This window comes from Coenobita brevimanus, chromosome 82 (genome assembly GCF_032717465.1).
Source record: "Coenobita brevimanus isolate Jiangsu-jjx chromosome 82, ASM3271746v2, whole genome shotgun sequence".
Lineage (NCBI taxonomy): Eukaryota > Metazoa > Arthropoda > Malacostraca > Decapoda > Coenobitidae > Coenobita > Coenobita brevimanus.
In genome coordinates this window covers 20,391,879-20,415,278 of record NC_137035.1, presented here as the reverse complement: position 1 = coordinate 20,415,278, position 23,400 = coordinate 20,391,879, and the positions used below count along the sequence as shown (strand labels likewise).

At 41.9% G+C, this 23,400-nt stretch overlaps 1 protein-coding gene across 1 annotated transcript in view; it reads right to left on the bottom strand.

Annotated features, from left to right (window-relative positions):
* Mdr50 (Multi drug resistance 50) overlaps positions 1–23,400 on the bottom strand; it is a 74,471-nt gene that overhangs the window by 39,008 nt on the left and 12,063 nt on the right. The window contains exons 5-12 of the mRNA XM_080279986.1: positions 20,401–20,501; positions 19,698–19,869; positions 16,544–16,668; positions 14,931–15,117; positions 9,550–9,727; positions 6,634–6,806; positions 3,106–3,309; positions 2,526–2,696 (exon numbers count right to left, since the gene is read on the bottom strand). Coding sequence (XP_080136112.1) covers positions 2,526–2,696; positions 3,106–3,309; positions 6,634–6,806; positions 9,550–9,727; positions 14,931–15,117; positions 16,544–16,668; positions 19,698–19,869; positions 20,401–20,501 — 1,311 coding nt within the window. The remainder of the gene's footprint in view (positions 1–2,525; positions 2,697–3,105; positions 3,310–6,633; positions 6,807–9,549; positions 9,728–14,930; positions 15,118–16,543; positions 16,669–19,697; positions 19,870–20,400; positions 20,502–23,400) is intronic.

The window sequence follows — 23,400 nt, the reverse complement described above, 5'->3', positions numbered from 1 at the left end:
GTCTGCTTGCATTCCTCCACCTCTGCAACGGGTGCATGGCACCCGTCTAGCAGCAAGCTCTCGTCTAATTTCTGTCCAGCTCTCTAATGCAAGAGTTAACCGTTACTCCCAGTCCTTCATTTATACAACAGGTCAGCTCTGGCACTGTCTCCCTCTGTCTGTATTTCCCGCTAGCTATGATCTCTAGTCTTTCAAACACAGTGTGTCCAGGCATCTTGATCAGATCTTGAATATGGCTCTCTCTCTTGTATTTTGTTTTTCTCTCGGAAGGAACAGTTATTGTGGGATCATGTTCCTTCTTCCTAGCATTGAAAAAAAAAAAAAAAAAAAAAAGCTATACTGTGATCAATGCTTCATTCTTTGAGCTGCTGATCATCAGCGTATGAGGTGAGTGCTGCAGATGCCAACAATTATTTTATTTAGTGCTGAGATTGTTACATCTGCTTCAAAAATTTCTGTTGAATCCATGGAACATTTTGCAGTCAGTAATTCAATGTTAGGTCACACACGTAAACTATGGAATGGAGGCATATTCACGATACTGAGGGTAAAACACATTGCAGAGGCAGACGCTTGTGAGTCAGTCAATCACCATGCTTGTTTCAAGCCCATGTAATGAATGGTGGGAGGTTCAATCATAAAAGAAAACTACAGCCTAGTAGAGGCTGCCATAAGTCGTAACATTTCACAACCTTGGAAATAAGTGCATCCCTTTCATTGTGCCCAACAGTACCTACAGCAGGGAATTTTCTCAAGCCTATACAAAAGGACACTCTATGCCCAGTCATATACTGTAATAAGGTAAACTAACAACTCTCAAGTGTATATTCATCATGGGCCTATAATCAGAGCTGATTAATAACTGTGACTCCAACCCCAGTTACTTAATTGCCAAAGATAACGATGGCTCTGAAGTAATGAACTTTTTTTTTCCCTTCCCTCACCATGTTAAGACTGATGTTGTACAGTCACCCTAAAAAGTGATGGCAGAGTATCCAGAAGTTATCGGTCAGCAATGATGCACATACTCCTGCTTATATCTTTACAAGGCAAAACCTATTATGTAAAACTGTTACAGATAACAATATGTAAACGTCAAAATACCAGTACAGTATATATCAAAATTATTGGAAGCAATGCATTTTTTATGATAATAAAAAATCCTAAAAGGAACTAATTGAAATTTCAGAACCATCACTCAGGGACGGTCAAGAATAATTTGCAGAGTTCATATCAGGTACGGTGACACGCAATAATTCTTAATATCATAAGACTGAAAAGAAGAGAGATTCAATAAAGAAGTAAAATTTGCCATCATCATTTATAAAATAATTTCGCTTGCGATAGGCTTCTTTGGAATAACTTAAAGTAATTTATTTCCGTCTGTTTTCTCCATGGTCAACGACAGAAAGCGGGAAAGCGGCGTAAGTTAGCAGGACTATTTTAAATGGTTCGCTCAACAAGCACAAAAGGAGACAACTTTTATTGAAAGACGTTCAGTTATTACACTGCATTTGACCAGTTATCCATTAAGAAAAATCCCTGGAAGAATCAATATAGGTCAGTGACTAAAATATAAAGAAAGAACCTCGGAAATTAGCCGAGAGTCAGAGCTCCTTGGAGAATGTCAACTTGTGTCATAGCTTAGTATCCTCTGTGCATAAACAACTGTCAAGAGTAATCAGATGTAGAAGTTTATAAACAAATTCATTGAGTTCAAAACTTCAAAATCAGCATTTTCAGTTACCCAGGATTTAGTGGTTTATTTAAAATGAAAGATGTTATAGATTAAAAGATAGAGTAGTATGTGCTTCTGTAATGCAAAAGTTTATACTCGTAAACTCATGTTTTCATCCTCTTTATTGCCTAATGTAAGGGAAAAGGGTAAAATCTGTTATACCCCCTTACAACTGAAAATAAGTTTGCATCACTGGGAATAAAGTAGCTATTAAAATTATTATAAGTGAGAAGTCAAGAAGTAAAGGCAGGATGGTCTTGCTGCTACCGAAGGTAGGGTATTACTCGTATTAATATGAACAATTTCATTGTTGTGGCATCCTTATGGTTGCTACATCATCATCATAGCATTGGAAAATAAGGTAGTATATTGAAGTCACAAGAATTTTCCATAACTGCTCTTCGAAACTAGAGCATTTGTATTAGAAATCCTGGAAAACAAAATTTACATCACGAACACGGGGTTATGCTACGTGCCGCGTGCGGAGTAATACATTACTCATTCATTCAAGTCGGGAAACTTATCTATGTGTTAACTTCTAATATATCACTGCCTCATGTTATTCATTTTACATAACTGTTAGTGCGCTATAGTATATTTCATTCGATGTGACGTGAAGAAGGCACAGAATTTTTTATCTTACATTCACTAAGTTTGCATTGAATGTATGGCAGTGCAGAGTGATCGAACCAATCTGAAACTCTGCCATCACTTCTTTGGGCTACTGTACAAGTATAGTCACCATGGTTCAGCACAAAAGTTACAAAATTGCATATCAGCCACTGACCTTATCAAGGGCCTGCTGCACCAGAGCCTCACTCTGGTTGTCCAGGGCTGACGTGGCTTCATCCAGCAGTAATATAGATGGCTGACGCACCAAAGCACGAGCGATGGCAATTCGTTGTTTCTGACCACCTGACAGCTGGGCACCTCGTTCCCCAACATAAGTATCATATTGCTATAAAGATAATGACCTATTAAGTTTGATATATAAACTTGTGTTGTCAGTCTTTCTAACCCTTTCCTTCTGTCAAAGAAGATTGCGCATTAATAATTTAGTAAAAATACATGAAGTTCACTTTATAATATTAATTAAAAATATAAACTGTACATGTTAGGCATGGTTTTAAGATTAATGTGTGTTTTTTTTCCCCCAGAATATTCACTGATCATTTTCCCCCAAACTCGAACATAACTCAAAGACTGTACTTGTTTCTGAACACCCATTACACTAGTTCTTTGAATTTGTGAATAAAAAAACATACATTACACTGCCTTTCACTTAACATGGTATTGTACCTCAAACAAAGAATAAATTCATACTGTCTACTATTATTTATGGCACAACTAGCAATGAACTCCACTACCTTTGGCAGTTTCATAATGAAGTTGTGAGCATTTGCTTCCTTTGCAGCTGCCTGGATATCAGCCATGGAGACACCTTCTTGACCATATCGAATGTTCTCACCAATGGTGGTGGCAAACAAGACTGGCTCCTGCCCCACCACTCCAATCTGATCCCTTAACCAACCCAAATTCAGGTCTCGTAAGTCAGTTCCATCCAGAAGCACCTGCCAAAAATCCAATTACAGGTCACACAATTTAAACATATTGTACTGATACCAAACTGATACAAACCATTTACTCAGACATCCATCTACCCTCACACAAAATATGATGCACTACTACCATAAAACTCGTTACAGCACCATGGACCGATAAAAAGTCTATACATGGTTGCTCCATGCACTCTGAGCGGAACAAAGCAGCTGTAACATCCACCCAAAGACTATACCCACTCATATTTCTCTGCATCTTGCCATGGGAGAGGACCATGGCCTGACCTTAGCAAGGCAATGTCTACCACATAAGGGTGATGGTTCCCAGCACAGTATACCAGTATGAACTGTACCTGTGGTTGATGGGTCTGCTCAGTAGACAGACCAGAGTTTACCCCATAAGCCCTATGTACCATGACTGCTGTTTTCCGAGCTTGGTACGTGAGGTCCTATGTACCATGATCATAGCAAGGTTACATAAAACTGGACAGTTGTAACCCCACCGCTTTAATGATGTACAATGGTACCTAGCCAATGGAAACAAAGAGATACAGTGGTGGGAGGCATGATCTGGCCCCCTTCCAGGGTGTGGGGACCCCCTACCCCCTCCCAGGACATCTCTCCACCTCCATCTGCCCCATTGAATCCTGCCCTCTGTGTCCCTTCCCACCCAAACTATCTCCCATACCCTCTCTAGACCATATTGGCTGTGTGTGGCAGGCATATTCCCTCCCTTTCCCCTCTGCCTGATACCCCACCTCACACTCCCTCCACCTCCCTATTCCCCCTTATATTTCAAGGACATCCCATTCTCGAAGAGCGACTTTTTAAAATCTTTTACGGTTGATTGTGCGGTGACCATTAAACATATGAGAGTGATATATACATTTTCTGGTGTGTGAAACTATCTATCTATGTATCTATCTATCTATTGCCAGAGGCCATAATCCCATAAGGGGTGGCCATTTGACTCTGAGTTATCTGTTTGCTTCTCTCATATTTCCCTAACCTTTTGTGTTCCTCTATGTCTTTACTACAGATTTCCTCTGATATTTCCTTCAGTAAGCTCATTACATTTGCCATCTCCTTTTTGTCTCTTGCGATCTTGTTTTTTACTTCTTCCTCTTCTATAGATTTGTTTATATCTACTGAATCTCTGACTAACTTTGGATTGTTTTGGATTATTCTTTTCACTTCCTTTTTAATGCTTTTTTCCTCCACCGTTGTTTCCAAGTCTTTCTTTACTTTCACCATTTCAGTATACGTGGTTTCCACATCATTTTTGTAGCTTTGCACAGCTTCATTCACCTGTGTTATCTTCTCCTCAATATCACTGCTCTGGTTTATAAGACTGCTTACTTGCCTAATTGTCTCTGTGTCATTTTTGAACTCTTCCATAACACTCTCGTGATTGACTACTGTACTTGCCATTTCACTCATTTTCTTCCTGAGTGTACTCAATTCCACTGTTAGTTCACTGATGGTTGTGTCTTTCTTATTGGCCTCCCTTCCTAGTTTTTCTATTTCTTCCTTTTGCAACTGCATTTGGCTCTTTATTTCATCAATTTCATTTTTGAAAGCCATTTCTAGTTTGTTTACACGTTCAACCAGTCTATTGTGAGTCTCCACTTCAACCAGTTCTTGGTAGAAATCATCGTTTTGGTTTTTACTTTTATCCCTTTTCTCTTCCAAATTTGCTTTACTAAAGTATGTATCCATTTTGCAATACTAAAAGTGCAAAGTATGTACTTACAATCCCCATGTTGTTGTAGTCTAAACAAACCTCAGATGACTCAGCATATTCTTTCGTCTTGTTTCTCTTTCTTGTTTGAACAAGTCTTGTTTAAACTTATTATTTTTTTCCTTTTAATAATGAAAAATCATTTAGTCTAACCTAGTACAGAGCTTGACTCATACAAAGATACTAATTTAGGTAGTGCCACTGGCCGTGTTGGTTCGGTACGGAGCGCCGATGTCGCACGTCCACCTCGGTTGAATCCCTCTACGTGTGTGTGTGTGTGTGTGTGTGTGTGTGTGTGTGTGTGTGTGTGTGTGTGTGTGTGTGTGTGTGTGTGTGTATTTACCTATCTGTATTTACCTATTTCTAGTATACAGGAATTGACCTAAGCTTGTGTTGTCCTGTCTCCTCTGCAATGCTTAAGGCACACTCAGTTGGCTCCCAGCCATGGAAGCAATAATCATTCCAGGGAATATCAAAGAAGTACTGCCTGAGGGCCTCCCAATCCGCAGCTCCAAAGTGCCACAGACGATGTTTCTTTGGAGGGTCCACAGACTGTATCGAAGCGATAGGACAGGCTAAGGTAATAAGGTTGTGACCGGAGGAGCCCAACAGAGAGAAAAGATTAACAGTGTAAGCAGAAGGATTAGTTGTAAGGAAGAGGTCAAGTATGTTGGAGCTCTCTCCAAGGCGGTCAGGGATATGGGCAGGGCGCTGTACAAGTTGCTCTAGGTCATTAAGGATAGAAAAGATGTAGGCTTGTTAACCAGGTGGATCAGTGAAAGGGGAGGAGAGCCAAAGGGTGGTGGTAAACATTGAAATCTCCTAGACTGGAGATTTCAAAGAAAGGAGAAATGGATAGAATGTGTTCCATCATAGAAGTAAGATATTCGAAGAATTTTTGATAGTCAGTAGAATTAGGGGATAAGTAAACAGCGCAGATATATTTAGTCAGAGAAAGACAGGAAAGGCGAAGCCAGAGTGTAAAGAATTCAGAAGAGTCGAGTTCAGGAACACGAGAGCAAGACAAGTCATTGCACCTCTTTTCATAACAGTTTCATGTTTTCTGGGAAGTTTATAGTAATTTTTCATCTACATACATAATTTACAAGTACCCTTTTATTTTTCTCTTTGAACATCAATTTACACATTTCTTATGCTCACTACATTTGCTCTATTTTCATCTAAAATCCTTCAATGCCAAATGGTAAGTGCTTTAATATGATAACTTCACAAGGTGGCACTGACATAAATAGGCAAATGGATGCACAAACATTCCTCAAGTTTTTTTGTATCTACCAATAGAAGGATTGTGAACTGCAAGAGAAAGGCAATTTCAGTATGCAGTTCTCCATGTTCATGTCCTGATGAGCCTGGCACCACAACAAAAATAACAACAGTTAAGTGGTGATCACAGGATAGACTGAAAAATAATACCAACTGCATAACGTTCTCCCTACGTGTCAAGTGGGGTTGGTGGAGGATTAGTGCCCCTCCCTGTAAAACAATTAACTCTAAGCCTTGGCCACCCCATTTGGGATACATGGCGTCTGGCAATGAATGAATGAATGATTAGAGGAACCAGTGGGGAGACCTACTTTGCCATCCAAAGGGTCATAAAATCGCTGCACTAGCTGGATGCAGGTGGATTTGCCGCAGCCAGATGACCCCACCAAAGCCACTGTCTGGCCTGGCTCCACCCTAACGTTCACACCACGCAGCACTGGCACATCAGGGCGTGATGGGTAGTGAAAGTGGATGTCTTGCAACTCTGTTGGATAATATACATGCTAACCATATCATAATGAAATGTATATAAATGAGTGTTGTAGGGAAGGTATATGGAATAATTATTATAGAGAAAATATGAGAGTTATCAGAAGTTCTTACTTCATCCCAATGGGTTAATAATCTACCACTCATCCTTCAAACTTTCACATTTCTTTCCACTGTTCTATATAGATAGATAGATAGATAGATAGATGGGATGATAAGAGAAGTAAAAACATGAGTAATGGAGAGGGGGATGGCATTAGTAACAAATGGTGATGGATGGAATATCTCCAAATTCTTGTATGCTAATGATGCAGTTCTACTTGCAAATACAGTACACTCACTATTTTGGCGATATATACTCTCGCCAAATTTCGTTTTGCGATGGCAAGAGAATATTTTTTTCCCAGGAGTCTCGCGATTTTCCTACGATTTTCACGAGCCCCCGCATCTCTGCGGTCACTTGTTTTGAACCGACCATTGAGATGTTGGAAACAGATGAACGAGTCAAAGACAATGAAGTTCAGGAACCCTTACCTATCCCACCAGGTAAGCCAACATCTCGCCAAATCACAGACTTGCTGGCAACCACTGCTCGTTTGAAAGAGCAAATTGAGGATTGTGATGGAAGGCCTAAGATCAGGGACACCTTCCTCCCAATGGTGGACAGACTGATTACCTGTATGTAATTTATAGCAGGGGTATTGTGTCCTTAATAGGTAGCTAAGGGGGAATGAGGTGGCTGACCCTGGAACCATTACCACTTCTTACGTGTAAAGTATACGCACGAATTTCGTGAGTTTGAGTTTCACGCCGCAATTGCGGTACCAATTAGACATGAAAATAGTGAGTGTACTGTACCAGACAAGAACTTAGTAGACAACTGCAAAGTTTTCCTAGTGTCTGTGAGCATCGTGCCTTGAGAGTAAATGTAGAAAAGAGTAAAGTGACGGTAATCGAGACAAAAGGTGACTCCCTGTGTGATGTTGAGCATCGTGCCTTGAGAGTAAATGTAGAACAGTGAAAAGTGATGGTAATTGAGACAGAAGATGACTCCCAGTGTGATGTTACAGTGAATGGTGAGTGACTGGAATTAGCGAGAGAGGTCAAATACTTGGTTACAGTGATAGAAAAGAGAGGAAAATGTGCAAAAGAAGTGGAAAGTACAATGACACAAGGAAGGGAAGTCGCTGGTGCTACGAGGGCCTTGATAAGAAACTAAGACATGAGTGCTGCAGCTGCTCGAGGCTTCCATGAAGAAGTGTTAGTGTCAACTTTAACATATGGATGTGAGACTATGGTGTGGCATGAAAATGAAAAGGCAAGAGTAATAGCAGTGGTGATGAGACTGCTGCAGAATGTACGTGGAGTACAGAGAGTGGATAGAATACGGAATAATGTGATTCGTGAAAGATGTGGAGTGAGGTACTGTAGTCTGTGGGCACCTGAATTGAGGAGAGTGTACTGAAATGGTATGGTCATGTGGAGAGAATGGATAACAATAATGGTGAAAAAAGGTATATCTGAGCAAATCTGAAGGAGGGAGGAGGCGAGTTAGGCCGAGGAAAAGGTGGAGGGATATGGTGGATGAGTGTGAGAGGAAGAGAGGTTTGGATGTCGGTGAGGCTAGGGGATTGACAAGAGATCACACTGCATGGATGAATGTTGTACGGAGAAGTGCACGATCAGGGATCTGGCACCCCTTTTTAACATGATAGCGTTCGGACTGACTCCGTCGGATACATTTATGTGAAGCTACAGAATGTGGTGAATGTTTTTGGCATATCAGATACAGCCAGGATTCTGCAGGCCTGCCCTAGGGTGGGAAAGGAGGTCCAGATGATGATGATGATGCTGATGATGATAAACGAAAAAAAATGAATAAACAGATAAAACAGTTATAGCTATACTGCACAAAATACCACACTTCAGCAGGACACTCAAGTTATGTTTCGTTTCATTTCACTTTTGAGGGGTCCAACATGCTTGCATGCATCAGCCTTGGCCTCCATGCTGCTCTATCTCTGGCAGCTTCCCTATTCAGTCCTTTATCCCTGAGGTCACACTCAATGACCTCGTCCCAGGTCTTTTTCGGTCTACCTCACACAACTCTATCCCCAACATTAACACTTCTCACTTTCTGCACCCAACTGTTATGTGTAACTCAAGTTACACAATGTAAAAAAAAAAAAAAAAAAAAAAAAAAAAAAAAAAAAAATTTCCACACTTTGTAAGTGAATCTGGAGACACCCAGAGGAAGAGGCTTTCTTACAATATCATCATGCAGAGCTGAAGAGAGAGTGTACTGGAGGTGGCGGCCACGTGATTACAAAAGTTATCTGCTGTCCAAAAAGATGCAAATTCAATCCCAAATTGGAGCCAGGAAGTTGGGTTTGAATTTTGTTACAGCAGAGTTTACTGATTTTCCATGATACCCACTTGCATGTCATAAAAATCACTCTCCCTTTCTCCCTCCCTCAATACCAACACATCAGTTTTGAATGAGACAGTCCGACCACGCACATTAGCTATTGGCACATAGGAGAACTGCTGGGTCTAGGTCCAGAGTCTGGGGGGGGGGGGACATAGCATGTTACCCTTTCCCTAAGATCACTGATGTCCTGTTGGTTCGTTCAAAGTACATACTCTATGACATGACTCCCACCACTTTCTCCATGGGGCTCTTGCATGGTCTGTCTGTCTGTCTCCTGAGCAAACAGGACAAAGGTAAAACAACTTACCAAGAGTTCCCTTGATGGAGCTTGGCTTCTCTCCACATGTGTCTGCAGGGTCAATAAGTGACTTGCGTTCCACAATGTCATATATGGTGGCAGCTGCTCCTCTTGCCACACTGAAGGCCTCAACATATGGTGCGGATTGACCCACGTTCATGGCACCCATCAGCACACTGAAGAACACCTGAACACACAAGTATATGAATGAGAGTACTCTGGGTTGCCGGAAAAGCAGCCTGATGAATTATGCAGGGTCATAATATTTTATAACAGAGTAAAATGCCTCATAGTCAGCATTTTTTTCATCAGAAGTACAGCTAAGTTAGCAGGCAAAAAAATATTCATGTAAAAAATAATTTAGAATTAAAAAAAAAAATATATTGGAAAAAAACGTACAGTAAAACTTTGATATATCTGAATTTAATATAAAGCCAGGTCTCACATAACGCACTAATATTCTACCCGGAAGATCCCGCTTTCTGAGAATTCCGTATTATAGGACCATATGTTTACATGTTAAAGGGTTTCATGGTAACCAAGCCAGCCTGAGTTCGAAGTTTGGGTAAATTTTCAGTTTTTCTTTTTTTCCAGGACATTTACCTACCTAATAAGATTTCCTTAAAAAGGATTCCTCACCTTGAATTGAAGAGGTTGTGGGCTTGCTGGCGAGAGGTGGAGTGGGGTTTCCGAGGTTGTACAGGACTCCTACTGATCCCCAGCACCGTCCTCTTGCCGTGTTGCTTCCATAGAGTCCTCATCTGAGGAAGAAGGTAAATCCTGTACATCCCCAATCCTCTGTTGCAATTCTTCTGCCTCCTGCACAAACCCCTCAGAGCCAAGAGAACCCACAGACACAGCATGCTCCTCTTGCTCTTGCTGCTCTGCCATCTGTCCAAAACGAAAGTACCTGGTAGTAGAGTTTGGCGGCGTTGTTGTACTTTCTCTTGCTTAGGTCTTCATAAGGCTGCATTACACTCAACAAAGTGCCCAGCATATCAGTCCTCTGAACTTCATCCACCTCAAAAGCCATTATGGCTTCCTAGGGCACCTCTGCACCAGCCAAGATATATCTGTGAGCCATGGTAATCACTGGTGCTGTGGTTAGAGCCTCAGCCTGCTCACCCTACTCCTCTGCTTCGCGATGTTCCCTGTCCATGTCGTCAATGTGTTGCATGGCCTCCTCTGATGTCATGTTGTTCTTGAACACCTCCACCAAATCCTCCTCTTGCACCTCATCGCAGCCGGGCACAGACCTGTATGCTCTCACTGCCTCCTGCCACAGAGTGGACCAACTGAACTTCACAACGTCTCACGGTACACAACTCAGATGCCAGCTTGTGCCAGGTGTGATTTATTGTTCCTACTGACACCAAATCCCATGCCTTAAGAATATTCTTGACAACATTCCTCATAGCATAGCTTTTCCAAAATCACTCTCATTGTAACAGGGCAACGCTGTGAAGGGTTACGGTGAGGCTCAAGAGAAGGACCGGGCACTGGTTCAGCTGGGTCAGGGTCAGGCCCATGGGAGGGACCAGGCTGGGGTTCTGCTGGGTCATCAATAACCTTCTCATCATCACCATCAAGCACTTCCTCCTGGAGGAGATGTTCTTCCTCCAAATTGTCTGTGACCTCCCTCAGATACTCAAACATGATGGCCTCATACTAGTACTTAAAACTAGCTATCACTTCCTGGTCTAGAAGTTGCAAGAGGGAAATGGTGTTACCTGACAAAAACAATACCTTGACACTCTGATGTAACCCTTCCAAGTGGGCTGGGTGCCCTGGTGCGTCATCAATCATCAACAGGATTTTAAATGGTATGCCCAACTCCTCACACCTATTTGCATCAGGAATAAAATGTTTTTTATGCCACCTATTCAGAATTAACCTGGTCATCCACTCCATCTCTGATTTCTCCCAATAAACCCCAGACTTATTCATGTCCTTTAATTGCTTGAAACACCTTGGTTTCTTTACTCAAAAATAATGGCCACATTTTTTGGCCTACTATACTGCATGACAGAAGTAGAGTGATGCATACCTTCTCAACTTTTCTAAACTTGCCTTGCCTGTGTTGTTTTGAGATGAACGTTGTCCTGAGCTACTTCTTGTATCGCAGCCCTGTCTTGTTAATGTTGTAAAGATGCTCAGTAGTGTAACCTCCATCCCTAATCACTTCTTCGGGAACATCCACAAACATCTCTGCTGCTCCTTTATCAGCTGAAGCTCATTCTCCTGTCACACATACTCTCTTCAAGTCTTTCCTCTCCTTGAATTTTGCAAATAAACCTGGAGGTCTGGACAGCTTACGACAGGCAACAGCACACAGGTGGCGGGCCATCCTCCTAATATTTAATGAGTCAATTGGAACTTCTTCCCTTTACTTTCAGTTGCAGTACCTGACTAGAAACCTCTCCATCATCACATGGACAGAGTCAGACACTTGAATCCCAGTATCCATAGGATATCCCCCATAGGCCCTCCCAGTCTTCACAATGGCATCCTTCTTTCCCAAAATGGTGAGTATTGTAGACTCAGTGACCTGATATAGCTTGGCGATGTCACAATTACGTTCTCCTTTCTCCTTCTGCTCCATGACATCAAGCTCCTGCTCGTGGGTCAGACTCTTGTGACATCTTGTTGGGCCACAGCGCAATGGCATGGTGGTGCTGGGTCAAGGTGGCTCTATAATGTCCATATAAATGAGGGATTACTGTATTTAGAACTGGAGAAAGTTTTCGATAAAGAACCCCATAAGCGACTAATGTGGAAACTGGAACACATAGGAGGACTGAACGGCAACCTCTTGGTGTGGATGAGAGACTTCTTGAGAGACAGACAAATGAGGACAGTAGTAAAAGACAGGATGCCTGGATGGAGGGAAGTAATAAATGGAGTCCCACAGGGCTCGGTGTTAGAGCCCATAATATCCCAAATTTACATAAATGATGTGATAGATGGAATGAACAGTTGTGCAAGTCTGCTGACAATGCAAAGATCATGAGGAGAGTAGAAGATGAAGAAGACTGTAAAATGCCACATGAGGACCAGGATAGGATTCATGATTGGAGATGGATGAGGGAAATGAAATTCAATGGAAAAAAATGTAAAATATTGGAAATGGGTAAAAGTACCAAGAGACCATCACTGAATTATTTGATGGGTAATGAACTACACACAAAAGAGTGAACACAGAAGAACTTGGGAGTGCCGGTCCAGGATAACATGTCACCTGAAAAGCACATTAACAAGATAGTTTGAGAGATGTACAATCTCTTGACTAACATAAGAGCAGCATTTCACTACATGGATGAAGAGATGAAAAAAAATTGATAAAGGCCATGATCTGCCCCAGGTTGGAATATGCAGCAGTAGTGTTGTCCCCACGTAAAAAGAAAGACATAAACAAGACAGAGAAAATACAAAGAAAAGCAGCCAAGATGGTCCCTAGTCTGGCAGATCTATCATACAGGGAAAGGCTGGAAACGCTAGATCTGCCCACCTTAGAAGAAAGGACAGAGAGGGGTGACATGATTGCAGTGTTCAGGACCATGATGGGGAGTAGAAAAATTGACAGAATATCTGTTTTTAGGGGATGGGAGAGTAACAAGAGCACACGGAATGAAACTGAAAAAGCCAAGTAGTCTGAAGGATATTAAGAAATATAGAAGCACAGATCTATGGAATAGCCTGGACAAAGAGATCATCCAGTCTAAAAACTTAAACAAGTTCAACGCAAAATCTGACTTATCAAGAAACAGAAACGGGACCCCACGAGTATAGCTCATTTCCTGTATATTACTACAAGGTAAATACACACCATAAATTATATACGAAAGTCACACACTTACATAAACACTCACTCAGGTTGGTAAGCACATGACTGCGTGACAGTGGTAGTAGTAGGGGTCTTGGGTGGAGCCATGGTGGTGCTGTAGTATTCCACGTCGTTGTGTAAAAATGCAAACGGATGAAGAGTCAACCGATGAGCAGGGTTAAGCGCAGGAGACTGAGGCAGCTCAGCTGTCTGGCAACGCGCGGTCTGAATTGTCAAAATGGCGGGGATAACCATGTCAAATAACGAAAAAGCGTTCAAATTTATACATGTCAAAACGACGAATTTTCGATTAACGATCAGTCGAAAACCAAGGGCTGGGTGTATGTGGCTTGATGGATTTTAAAAAAGTATATGACAGAATGGATAGATCAGGAACATGTAAAATATTGAGAATATATGGCATAAATGGGAAGCTGCTGAATACTGTGAAGAGTATATATGAGGACACTACGGCTGCAGTGCACGTGGATGGTGACCTGAGCAAATTTTCCCATCTCAATGTTGGATTGAAACAGGGATGTGTCATGCCTCCATGGTTGTTCAATCTGTATATGGATGAAGCTATAAATGAGATACAAGGCAGGGCAGTGGATGTTGGAATGGCCCTAATGAGAAAGGGTGGCATTTGGAAACTTCCTGTTCTGTTGTTTGCAAGTGATACTGTATTCTTCAGTAAGGATGAAGGGGAACTGCATGGCTTGATGAATGAGTCTGACAGAGTGTGTAAAAAATGGAATCTAAAGATGAATGTAAGGAAGAGTAAAGCTGTGGTATTTGAGAGAAATGAAGCCACTGAATGCACAGTGAGGCTGGATAGTTAGGAAATGGAAAAAGTGAGTGCAATTAAGTACCTGGGTAGTGTGATATGGACTGATGTTTAGGGGATGCTGTGCTTGAAAGGGTGCAACACAGAAGAAAGGTTGCTGGTTCTTTGAAAGTAGTGTTAAGAAATATGGAAGTGGGCATGGAAGTAAAAAAGTCATTGCATGGCACTATTGTGATACCAACTCTAACATATGGAAGCAAAGCTTGAACCTTGCTAGAAGGACACTAATCAAGAAAGAGAGTGATGGAAATGAGTTACATGAGAAGAGCATGTGGAGTTACATGGAGAGACAGACTGACAGGTGAGGAAGTGAAGAAGTGTTTGGTGTTGATGTGAATTTGATAGAAAACGTTAGGAGAAATACACTGAGATAATCTGGCTATGTGGTGAGGATGGAGAATGAGACTGATGAGGAGAGTGTATGTGAGTGAGATGGAGGGGGGGAAGAGGGAAGGGGACACTGAGGATGAGATGATGGGATGGAGTGGAGAGATATATGAGAGAGGAGGGTGTGAGTTGAGGGGAGGACAGTGTAATGGCAGGGGACAGGGCAACATGGAGGCGATTTGTTTGTGGCCACACCTTGTGGGATTTAGGAATCTGGGTATTGACAAACAGAAAGTAATGTGCTTAGGGAGTACTCATGCTGCAAAGACAAACTGGCAAAATAACCTTACCTTCACATCAACAAAACAACAAGTAAAACAACAAGCAACTCACAATCAATAACTTGGATGGATCATAGTCGTTACTTCCTCCACGTGAATCCAGAATAAGGCTAATGCCATACCAAAAGGCGAGGGCATAGGCAGCATAGATGATCAGCCACATCATCCCTACACCCACCCCTGTTGTGAAACCTCGTCGTACTCCAGCCCTCTGTGCATACACTAGGTTGGACGAGTATCTGTACGTGAAGAGTAACAGTGAGTGACAGTCTGAGGTGTGAAAGTAAAGAAGAGGCTGTGTGATGGGGTGAAGGTGACAAGGATATGATCTGTATGTGTATATGTTCTTACCTAATTGTTCTTACCTAATTGTATCTTTACAGGAATGAGTCAAGCTCGTACTGTCCCGTGTCTTAAACCATATTTATCGTCCATATCCTTAAATTTGTGAATTGTTCTGGCACACACTATTTCATTCGGCAGTGCATTCCATTGATCAATGGCTCTGTTTGGGAAACTGAATTTCCTTACGTCTTTATCACCTCTCTTCTTATGCAGTTTTTTGCAGTGTCCTTTTGCTGATGCTTCTCCATATGTTAAGTAATCATTTATGTCTATTTTCTCCTTCCCTGATATGCACTTATATAGCATTATCATGCCTCCTCTTTTCTTTCTCTCCTGTAGTGTTGGTAGATTCAGTTTATTTAGTCTATCTTCGTAGCTTAGGTCCCTTAAGCTTGGTATCCATCTTGTAGCAGCCCTTTGAACTTTTTCAATCTTGTCTATATGCTTTTTGAGATGAGGACTCCAGACTACTGATGCATATTCCAGGGTTGGTCTAATGAATGATGTTATTATCCTTCTTAGCATGTCTTCATTTATGTATGTGAATGTGTGTGTGTGTGTGTGTGTGTGTGTGTGTGTGTGTGTGTGTGTGTGTGTTTACAGTAAAGCCCCAAGTTTCATGCCTATCTGGTTCCATGAAAAGTAACACGAACCATGGAACCACTAAATCTGGGGCACTGATCCTATGGGAAATAGGCTAATTGGTTCCGAGTCCCATGCCAACTCCCTGTAAAACCCATTAACGAAATGTAAAATTTACTGATCACACCTGTAAAGAAACTACCATTCATACAAAGTACATAATAGGCAACGAAACTCACTTGGAAGGCTGGAAGGAGCTGCTTAACAGAAGGGACAGGGGTGTAATTTCTGCGGCAGGTGGTAAGGCTACTACGCCCCGCCACCTCTGGCACCTCTACAAGTGACGATCGCTTTCCATGTGCGAGGTTTGTTTAAGTTTTTCTTGCTGCGAACAGAGGAGTTTTCATGCGAAACCCAGTGTTTGGGAATATTTGCAGGCCACCGCTAACCATGAAACCACGAACGAAGATGTCGCTAAGCTTGGGGTTTTACTGTATACTAAATATAGGCAACAAATGTAATACTTGTTAGGGCTTACAAGTGATATGAGAAAAGTTACTGTGAGGGAACAGAAAAACAAGTTTATATGTAAAAAGATGTTTCCATTGCTGGACACTGATATCAAAATGAAAAACTAAACTTCAGAAAAGTGACAATACTTCTGACATTTCAGTCAACATGAAAGGCAAAAGTTGCCACTTACATATACTGTACCTGTATTCTAACTTCTTTACTGACCTTTCCACCTCCTTCCGTTCTCCCCCAAAAGCTGCTACAGTCTTAATGGATGAGATTACTTCTTCGGCCACACTGCCAGCCCTCGCATACTCTTTCATCTCTGTTGCTGAGAGGCCAGCACCGATCTAAGTGGGTGAAGAGGTGGTAAATAATACACAGCATACTGTCACATTCAACACACACACAAAGCGTGAATATATATACAGTACTAATATATATATATACAGTATGTTGTTATGTGTGTAAGAATATTCAGTATACATATTTTTTCTGTATATTATGTATAGTGCATGCATTACCAGGGTGTGTGTGTGTACTTGTTTTTGCCTGATTCGTTGCTTACACATTTATAAAGTCTTAGTTAATTCTGTTTGCTCTCTTGATGCGGGTGTGACCAAAATTGTTTTTAATATCAGTGACTTGCTGTGAAGCTTTAACTGGCGACATAAAGATTTGTATTCACCAGTGATATTTATAACGTTTGCAGTATGGGGGAGAGACTAAACTGCTTAACTCTTTTCTGTATATTCCTTGTCTGGCCTAGCTGCATGTTGATGCGTGCAAAACCGGGGAGGGGTATATAAGGTGGAGGATTTTGGATGGAGACAGAGTTTTTTGTGGGTTGGCATCGGGAGAGGGTGTGTTTAGTTGGAGTTCAGAGAGGGAGGAGAAGCAGTGTTTTGTGTATTGCACATATTTTTGAACATCTTTTTCACTTCGTGTCAGCATCCAGTCGCAAGTATTATTGTATTATTATTATTATTGGCAATTGAGTGCAGTTTAGTCATCTCTTTTTTGTATAATTTCATTTCTTTTATTTGGCAAGTTTGTTCCCAGACTTTAGTGTGATTATTCAGGGTATTATCAAGTGATTTTTTTTTCCCTCATTCTTTGGCAACTTATTATCTCATTGTAAATACTGTAAATATTGTTAGCCTGTATTATATTAGGTAGTTTTCACTGTGTTTATTTTGCCCGGCTAACATCAGCTTTTTATTTACTTTCGGACCTGTGTTGCGGGATTGGAGTTAGTTTTTTTAATTGTTTTCATCACTTAACTATTAGTTCAGTTCCCCTTTTACTTGTTTTTTTCTCAGAGTTTATGCATTCAGATTGTTATCTTGTGTTGCCTACTCCCATCTCATAGCAATATATATATATATATATATATATATATATATATATACAGTATGTATATATATAGACAGACAGATAGATATAGGTATATCCCAGTTTAACAATGAAAATGTTAGGTAAAAACCCATCGTTTGGTGGGGTATTGTATCTTGGGGTAGATTTAACATGTAAAGTATAGGGATGCATTTTTGAGCATTGGGTTATCCCCCCAACCAAGTCCTAAATTCACCCAAATGAGCCCAAAAACAAATTTAAAGCCAATCTAAATGACCTAACAGCTGTAAAAGAAGCTAACCTAACACCTGTAAATAACTCACTAAAACCAATAAAAATATCTTATATAAATCTGGAAAAAATCTATATACAGTAAAAGTCCAATATTTCGGCATCCAAATCCCCGGCAAATCTGACATTTCGGCAGTTTTGAGAAATAGTCCCATTTACGAAAATCTCCGATCGTTCAGCAGATTCTTCGATTTTTTTCGTCAGTCTTGAAATTCTCCATGAGGCTCGCCAGCTAGCTACCCGCCTTTACCCGCCTTAGTGAGTGAGATAGTGAAAGTGATGGAACGAGTCTACCACTGCCATGAAGCTCAGAGGCTAGCTCTTTCTCCTATAGAATAAAGAGAGGACAAACATGTAGTGAGTCTAGCATGGGAAAGAGAATCTATTTTGCCATTCTTCCGCCATTCTTCCGAGTTGTTGCCGTGCTGCTGCCGACTTCTCTTGATTCTTCTGTGTGCTTTGTGAACTTCGTACCGAAATACCTCTGAAATTACTATTCGAGTGTGCTGTAAGCACCGTAACATCAGACAGGAGCTTTGTAACACCTGAGTGGACCAGCCGTGTGTTGTGAACAGTATAAACATCTTCTGCGTGCTTTGAAAATGGCCTCCACGTGTGGAAAGTTAACTGGTGTTAGCAAGAAGCTTACACATAAGATGTTGACTATTGCTCGGAAAATTGAGCTGTTGAAAAAATTAAAGGCTGGCATGAGTAGGAAACAGATTATGGATGAGTTTAACGTAAGCTCCTCTGCTCCCTCCTCTCCATCACCAACAGCAGTCTCTGAACCTCAAGCTCTACTGCCGCAGCAACAGGGAGAAGAGTCCTTAGAGCCTGTTGCAGGACCCTCTACTGCTGGGGACTTCTTCCAGCAGTAGCAGACTCCAATCAACCCCTTCTATTATACATATGTAATTAAGGAACCTACTATAAGTTTAGGTAAGTGCATGTGAACTTGTAGGCCTACTGTACCATTACATTTATATACAGTATGTTCACTAATTTCTTTATTTTTCATATTCATGTATAGTACTGTATTCATTACAGTATTGTACAGTATCAAACAGTATACAGTACTCTCTCCAAACACATTTGTAATGATGTGAGTAATGATGATAGTGTTCACCGAAACATATAAGGTACTGAGTGGGTAGGGTTTTCGATAATTCGGCAATTTTGATATTTCGGCACTTGCCTGGTCCCATAGATGCTGAAAATTCGGACTTCTACTGTATCTATCACCTGACACCCTAATCCCCTAAGGGGTGACCACAAACAAATCACCTCCATGTCGTCCTGTCCCCTGCCATTTCATTGCCCTGCTCCAAGCTCACACCCCCCTCTCTCATATACCTCTCCACTCCATCCCACCATCTCATTCTTGGCCTCCCCCTCCCTCTCCCCCCCTCCACCTCACTCACATACACTCTCCATGTTAGTCTCTCATTCTCCATCCTCTCCATATGGCCAAACCACCTCAATGTGTTTCTCCTAATGCTTCTTATCACATCCACATCCACACCACAACGCTCCTTCACATCCTCATTTGTCAGTCAGTCTACTCCATGTGACTCCACATGCTCCTCTCAAATAACTCATTTCCACTTCCTCATGACTAACATCACATTCTACTGTAAAAATCTTTCTATAACTCAGTATTCAAGATAGTGAGATGGCAATTTTGCACTCAGTTATAGTGAACAGAATATAGTTGATGAAATACATGCATTACCTTTGCAATGATTCCCATTGTGATGGCAAGAAGTGGGAAGACAGAGAGGATAATAAGGGTGAGTTCCCATCCATGAACGAAGGCATTGATAAGCGAGGCGATAAAGATGGTCATGAAGAACACGAACATGCCAACCTTCTCCCCAATGCCCTCCTGCAGCTTGCTGAGGTCCCTGTGGTTGGTGAGACTTTGTGTTAGGGATCTATAAATAGGAAGCACATTTAGTCATCTCCAGAAACTGACAGGTGGATGGATGGATAGAAACTATTTTTGTTGATCTCTGTTACAATACACAGCAGTCAAAACCATGTCCTCTACTACAGCATGCTGCAGTTGAAGAATTTTAAGGTGGAGCCAGGATTCCAGAGCTTCAATGGTTAGCAAATGAGTGTGTAACCCATTTCAGTGAGCAATGATTTTAGCTTCACGAGATGAACCTGGGATAACATTAACAGCAACAGCAACCCCATTTCTATTTCATTACTGTTGTTTCCAGGCGATTTTATTAAACTCGGAAGCTTTGGAACTGGAGGAGTTATATATTGCCTTCATTAACCCCTTCAATACGATAGACTATTTAGGGTGAATAAAACTGTATGGAAACATCAGTAATAAAGTACAAAACATACTGAATAGTTACTACACTGGTAAAAAAAACTATGATAGTTATCACGTGTCATATTTATCAAGGAATGCAACTTACTCTGTGACTCTAGACGCAAAGTTGTTGGTCTGATGTGTATCAAACCAACCAATCTCTTGCCTCAAGATGCTGTGCAGGAACATGCCACGTAGACGGTAGATCTGCAAGCATATCATTATTACTGCGTCTCTCTCTCTCTCTCTCTCTCTCTCTCTCTCAAATGAACAGCCAACCACAGGGACATAGCCTAACACACCCCTGGCTCACTTTCACTCCCTGGCTCACTTTCACTCCAACACTGATTCTAATCTGTTGATTGTAATCCACTCAGTCATATGTCTGCTCTTACACATGGTTGACTGTTATCATAAACACTCGGTACAGCATTCAGCACTTTCTCATCCACACCATATGTATATAAAACCTCCCTTCATCCTTCCCTATCCACTTTGTCACACACATGTCATCATTTTCATATTTCACTCTCCTGCACACACTCCCCAACTTTATTCCTTCATCTTAATCCGTGCCATTATGCAGAGACCTTAAAGCCGAGATAAAATGTATAAATGAATGTCACGAATGGGAAGTTAAGCTCTCAGTTTTTGGCGATATCTGGAACACGTGACGCAGGTAGGACGTGTCTAGTCTCTTCATATCGCTGCTGGCTGCACTATGCATTCTGGGATACAGGCTAATCAAATCTATAATTCCATAAATACCCATCAATGCAGTTTACTTCCCTCTTCGCGATGTAAAGGAAGGTCTTAAGTTTTTAGAACTATACTCCCCTACCTTGAACTAAAATCGCCATTTCTTCATCGTGAATGCTGAGCTGCAACAAGAGATCAATTATCAATAGAATATGATGCTAGTCACGAAGAAATGCTGTGCAAAGGATGTATAATCGTTGTACTGCCTTTTTCTGCCAGTGAGCTACGTGAAATACGGTGCAAAGCAAAGGGAATAACATTCTGGGCAAGTTAAAATCAAAAGAGTACAGTTCCATGTTACTATGTACGGCAGAGATCAGAAGTTCCTGGTACCGAGGCTTGAATTATCAGTGTTTTTTGATATGGCAATGCATAAATAACATTATAGTCTGACCATTACGAGCATTAAGAGGCTGTTCCAGATTGTTTAACTAGAGTACTTTCACACAAACTTGGCACAGATTTTCGTCCTTTTTTACCTTACTTCACGTAGTTCAGTGGCAGAAGAAGCCAGTACTACAGCTCTGCAATCTTTCCATTGCACTTCCTCGTGACCAGCAATATATTCTGCTGTTACTATGTTATTACAACTCGGCACTGAAGATGGAGTGATGATTTTGAGCCAAGTTAGTGTACAAACAGTACAGATGTACGATAACTTACAGAAACTCTCAGCTTAGAATACTAACCAGCATATGAAATTGATAAGTGGCACAGGAGGTTACGCAGCATCTATTCCTTTGCAGTTTTTTTAGCATATTTACCTTAACCTGATCTTGTATGCTATTTATATCGCTTTGATATCGACATAGTTTGCATCAATGACATACATGTTGCTGAAGTGCAATGCAGTAAATAAACTGTCAAACAGAAAGCATTACGAAATCCCAAAATCCACTGAAAACACAACCCACCATTCTCTTTTTACTCAACTTGACCTAAAATTACCAACTCTCCATTTTTACTGCTCAGGTGGTGTATTATAGCTTAACACCAGATTATGATGCTAGTCACGAAGAAGCGCTATGAAAAGAATGTAGAACCATATCACTGTCATTCTACTGTCACTGAGCTAGGTGAAATAAGCTCCAAAAAGACGAAAACCTAGGATAAGTTAAGGTGAGCGATCTACAGGAGAAAAGTTGTCCCTGATTGTACTTGCACATGCCTATCTCAGCTTTAGAATATTAGCCACTAAAGGGATGGGAGAAGCAGATGTGCAGAAACATACCCAGCCTATCTCAGGTCTACAATATTAGCCAGCAAAGGGAAGGGAGTAGGTGTGTACAAGAAGACCCAGCCTCTCTCAGGTCTACAATATTAGCCAGCAAAGGGAAGGGAGTAGGTGTGTAGAAGACCCAGCCTCTCTCAGTTCTACAATATTAGCCAGCAGCGGGAAGGGAAAAGACAAAAAGGTGAAAACATCAAACTCATGTCGCAGATTGTACGAGACATCCCCCCCCACTGGTCCCTCAGCTACATAATCCTGTAATTGTGCATACCCCTACCCACCTGCCATGCACTTATACATGCTCCAACCCACCTGCCCTGAACCTATGCATGTCTCCACCCACCTGCCATTTACCGATGCATGTCCCCACCCACTTCCCTTGTGCCTATGCATGCCCCTACCCACCTGCCATGCACTTATGCATGCCCCCACCCACCTGCACTGAACCTATGCATGCCCTCACCCACATGCCGTTTACCAGTGCATGCCCCTATCCACCTGCCCTGTACCTATGCATGTCCCCACCCACCTGCCCTGTACCTATGCATGTCCCCACCCACCTGCCCTGTACCTATGCATGCCCTCACCCACCTGCCCTGTACCTATGCATGCCCTCATCCACCTGCCCTGTACCTATGCATGCCCTCACCCACCTGCCCTGTACCTATGCATGCCCTCACCCACCTGCCCTGTACCTATGCATGCCCTCACCCACCTGCCCTGTACCTATGCATCCCCCTACCCACCTGCCTTGTACCTATGCATGCCCTCACCCACCTGCCCTGTACCTATGCATGCCCTCACCCACCTGCCCTGTACATATGCATGCCCTCATCTACCTGCCCTATATCTATGCATCCCCCTATCCACCTGCCCTGTACCTACGCATGTCCCCACCCACCTGCCTTGTACCTATGCATGCCCTCACCCACCTGCCCTGTACCTATGCATGCCCTCACCCACCTGCCTTGTACCTATGCATCCCCCTACCCACCTGCCTTGTACCTATGCATGCCCTCACCCACCTGCCCCGTATCTATGCATCCCCCTACCCACCTGCCTTGTACCTATGCATGCCCTCACCCACCTGCCCTGTACCTACGCATGCCCTCACCC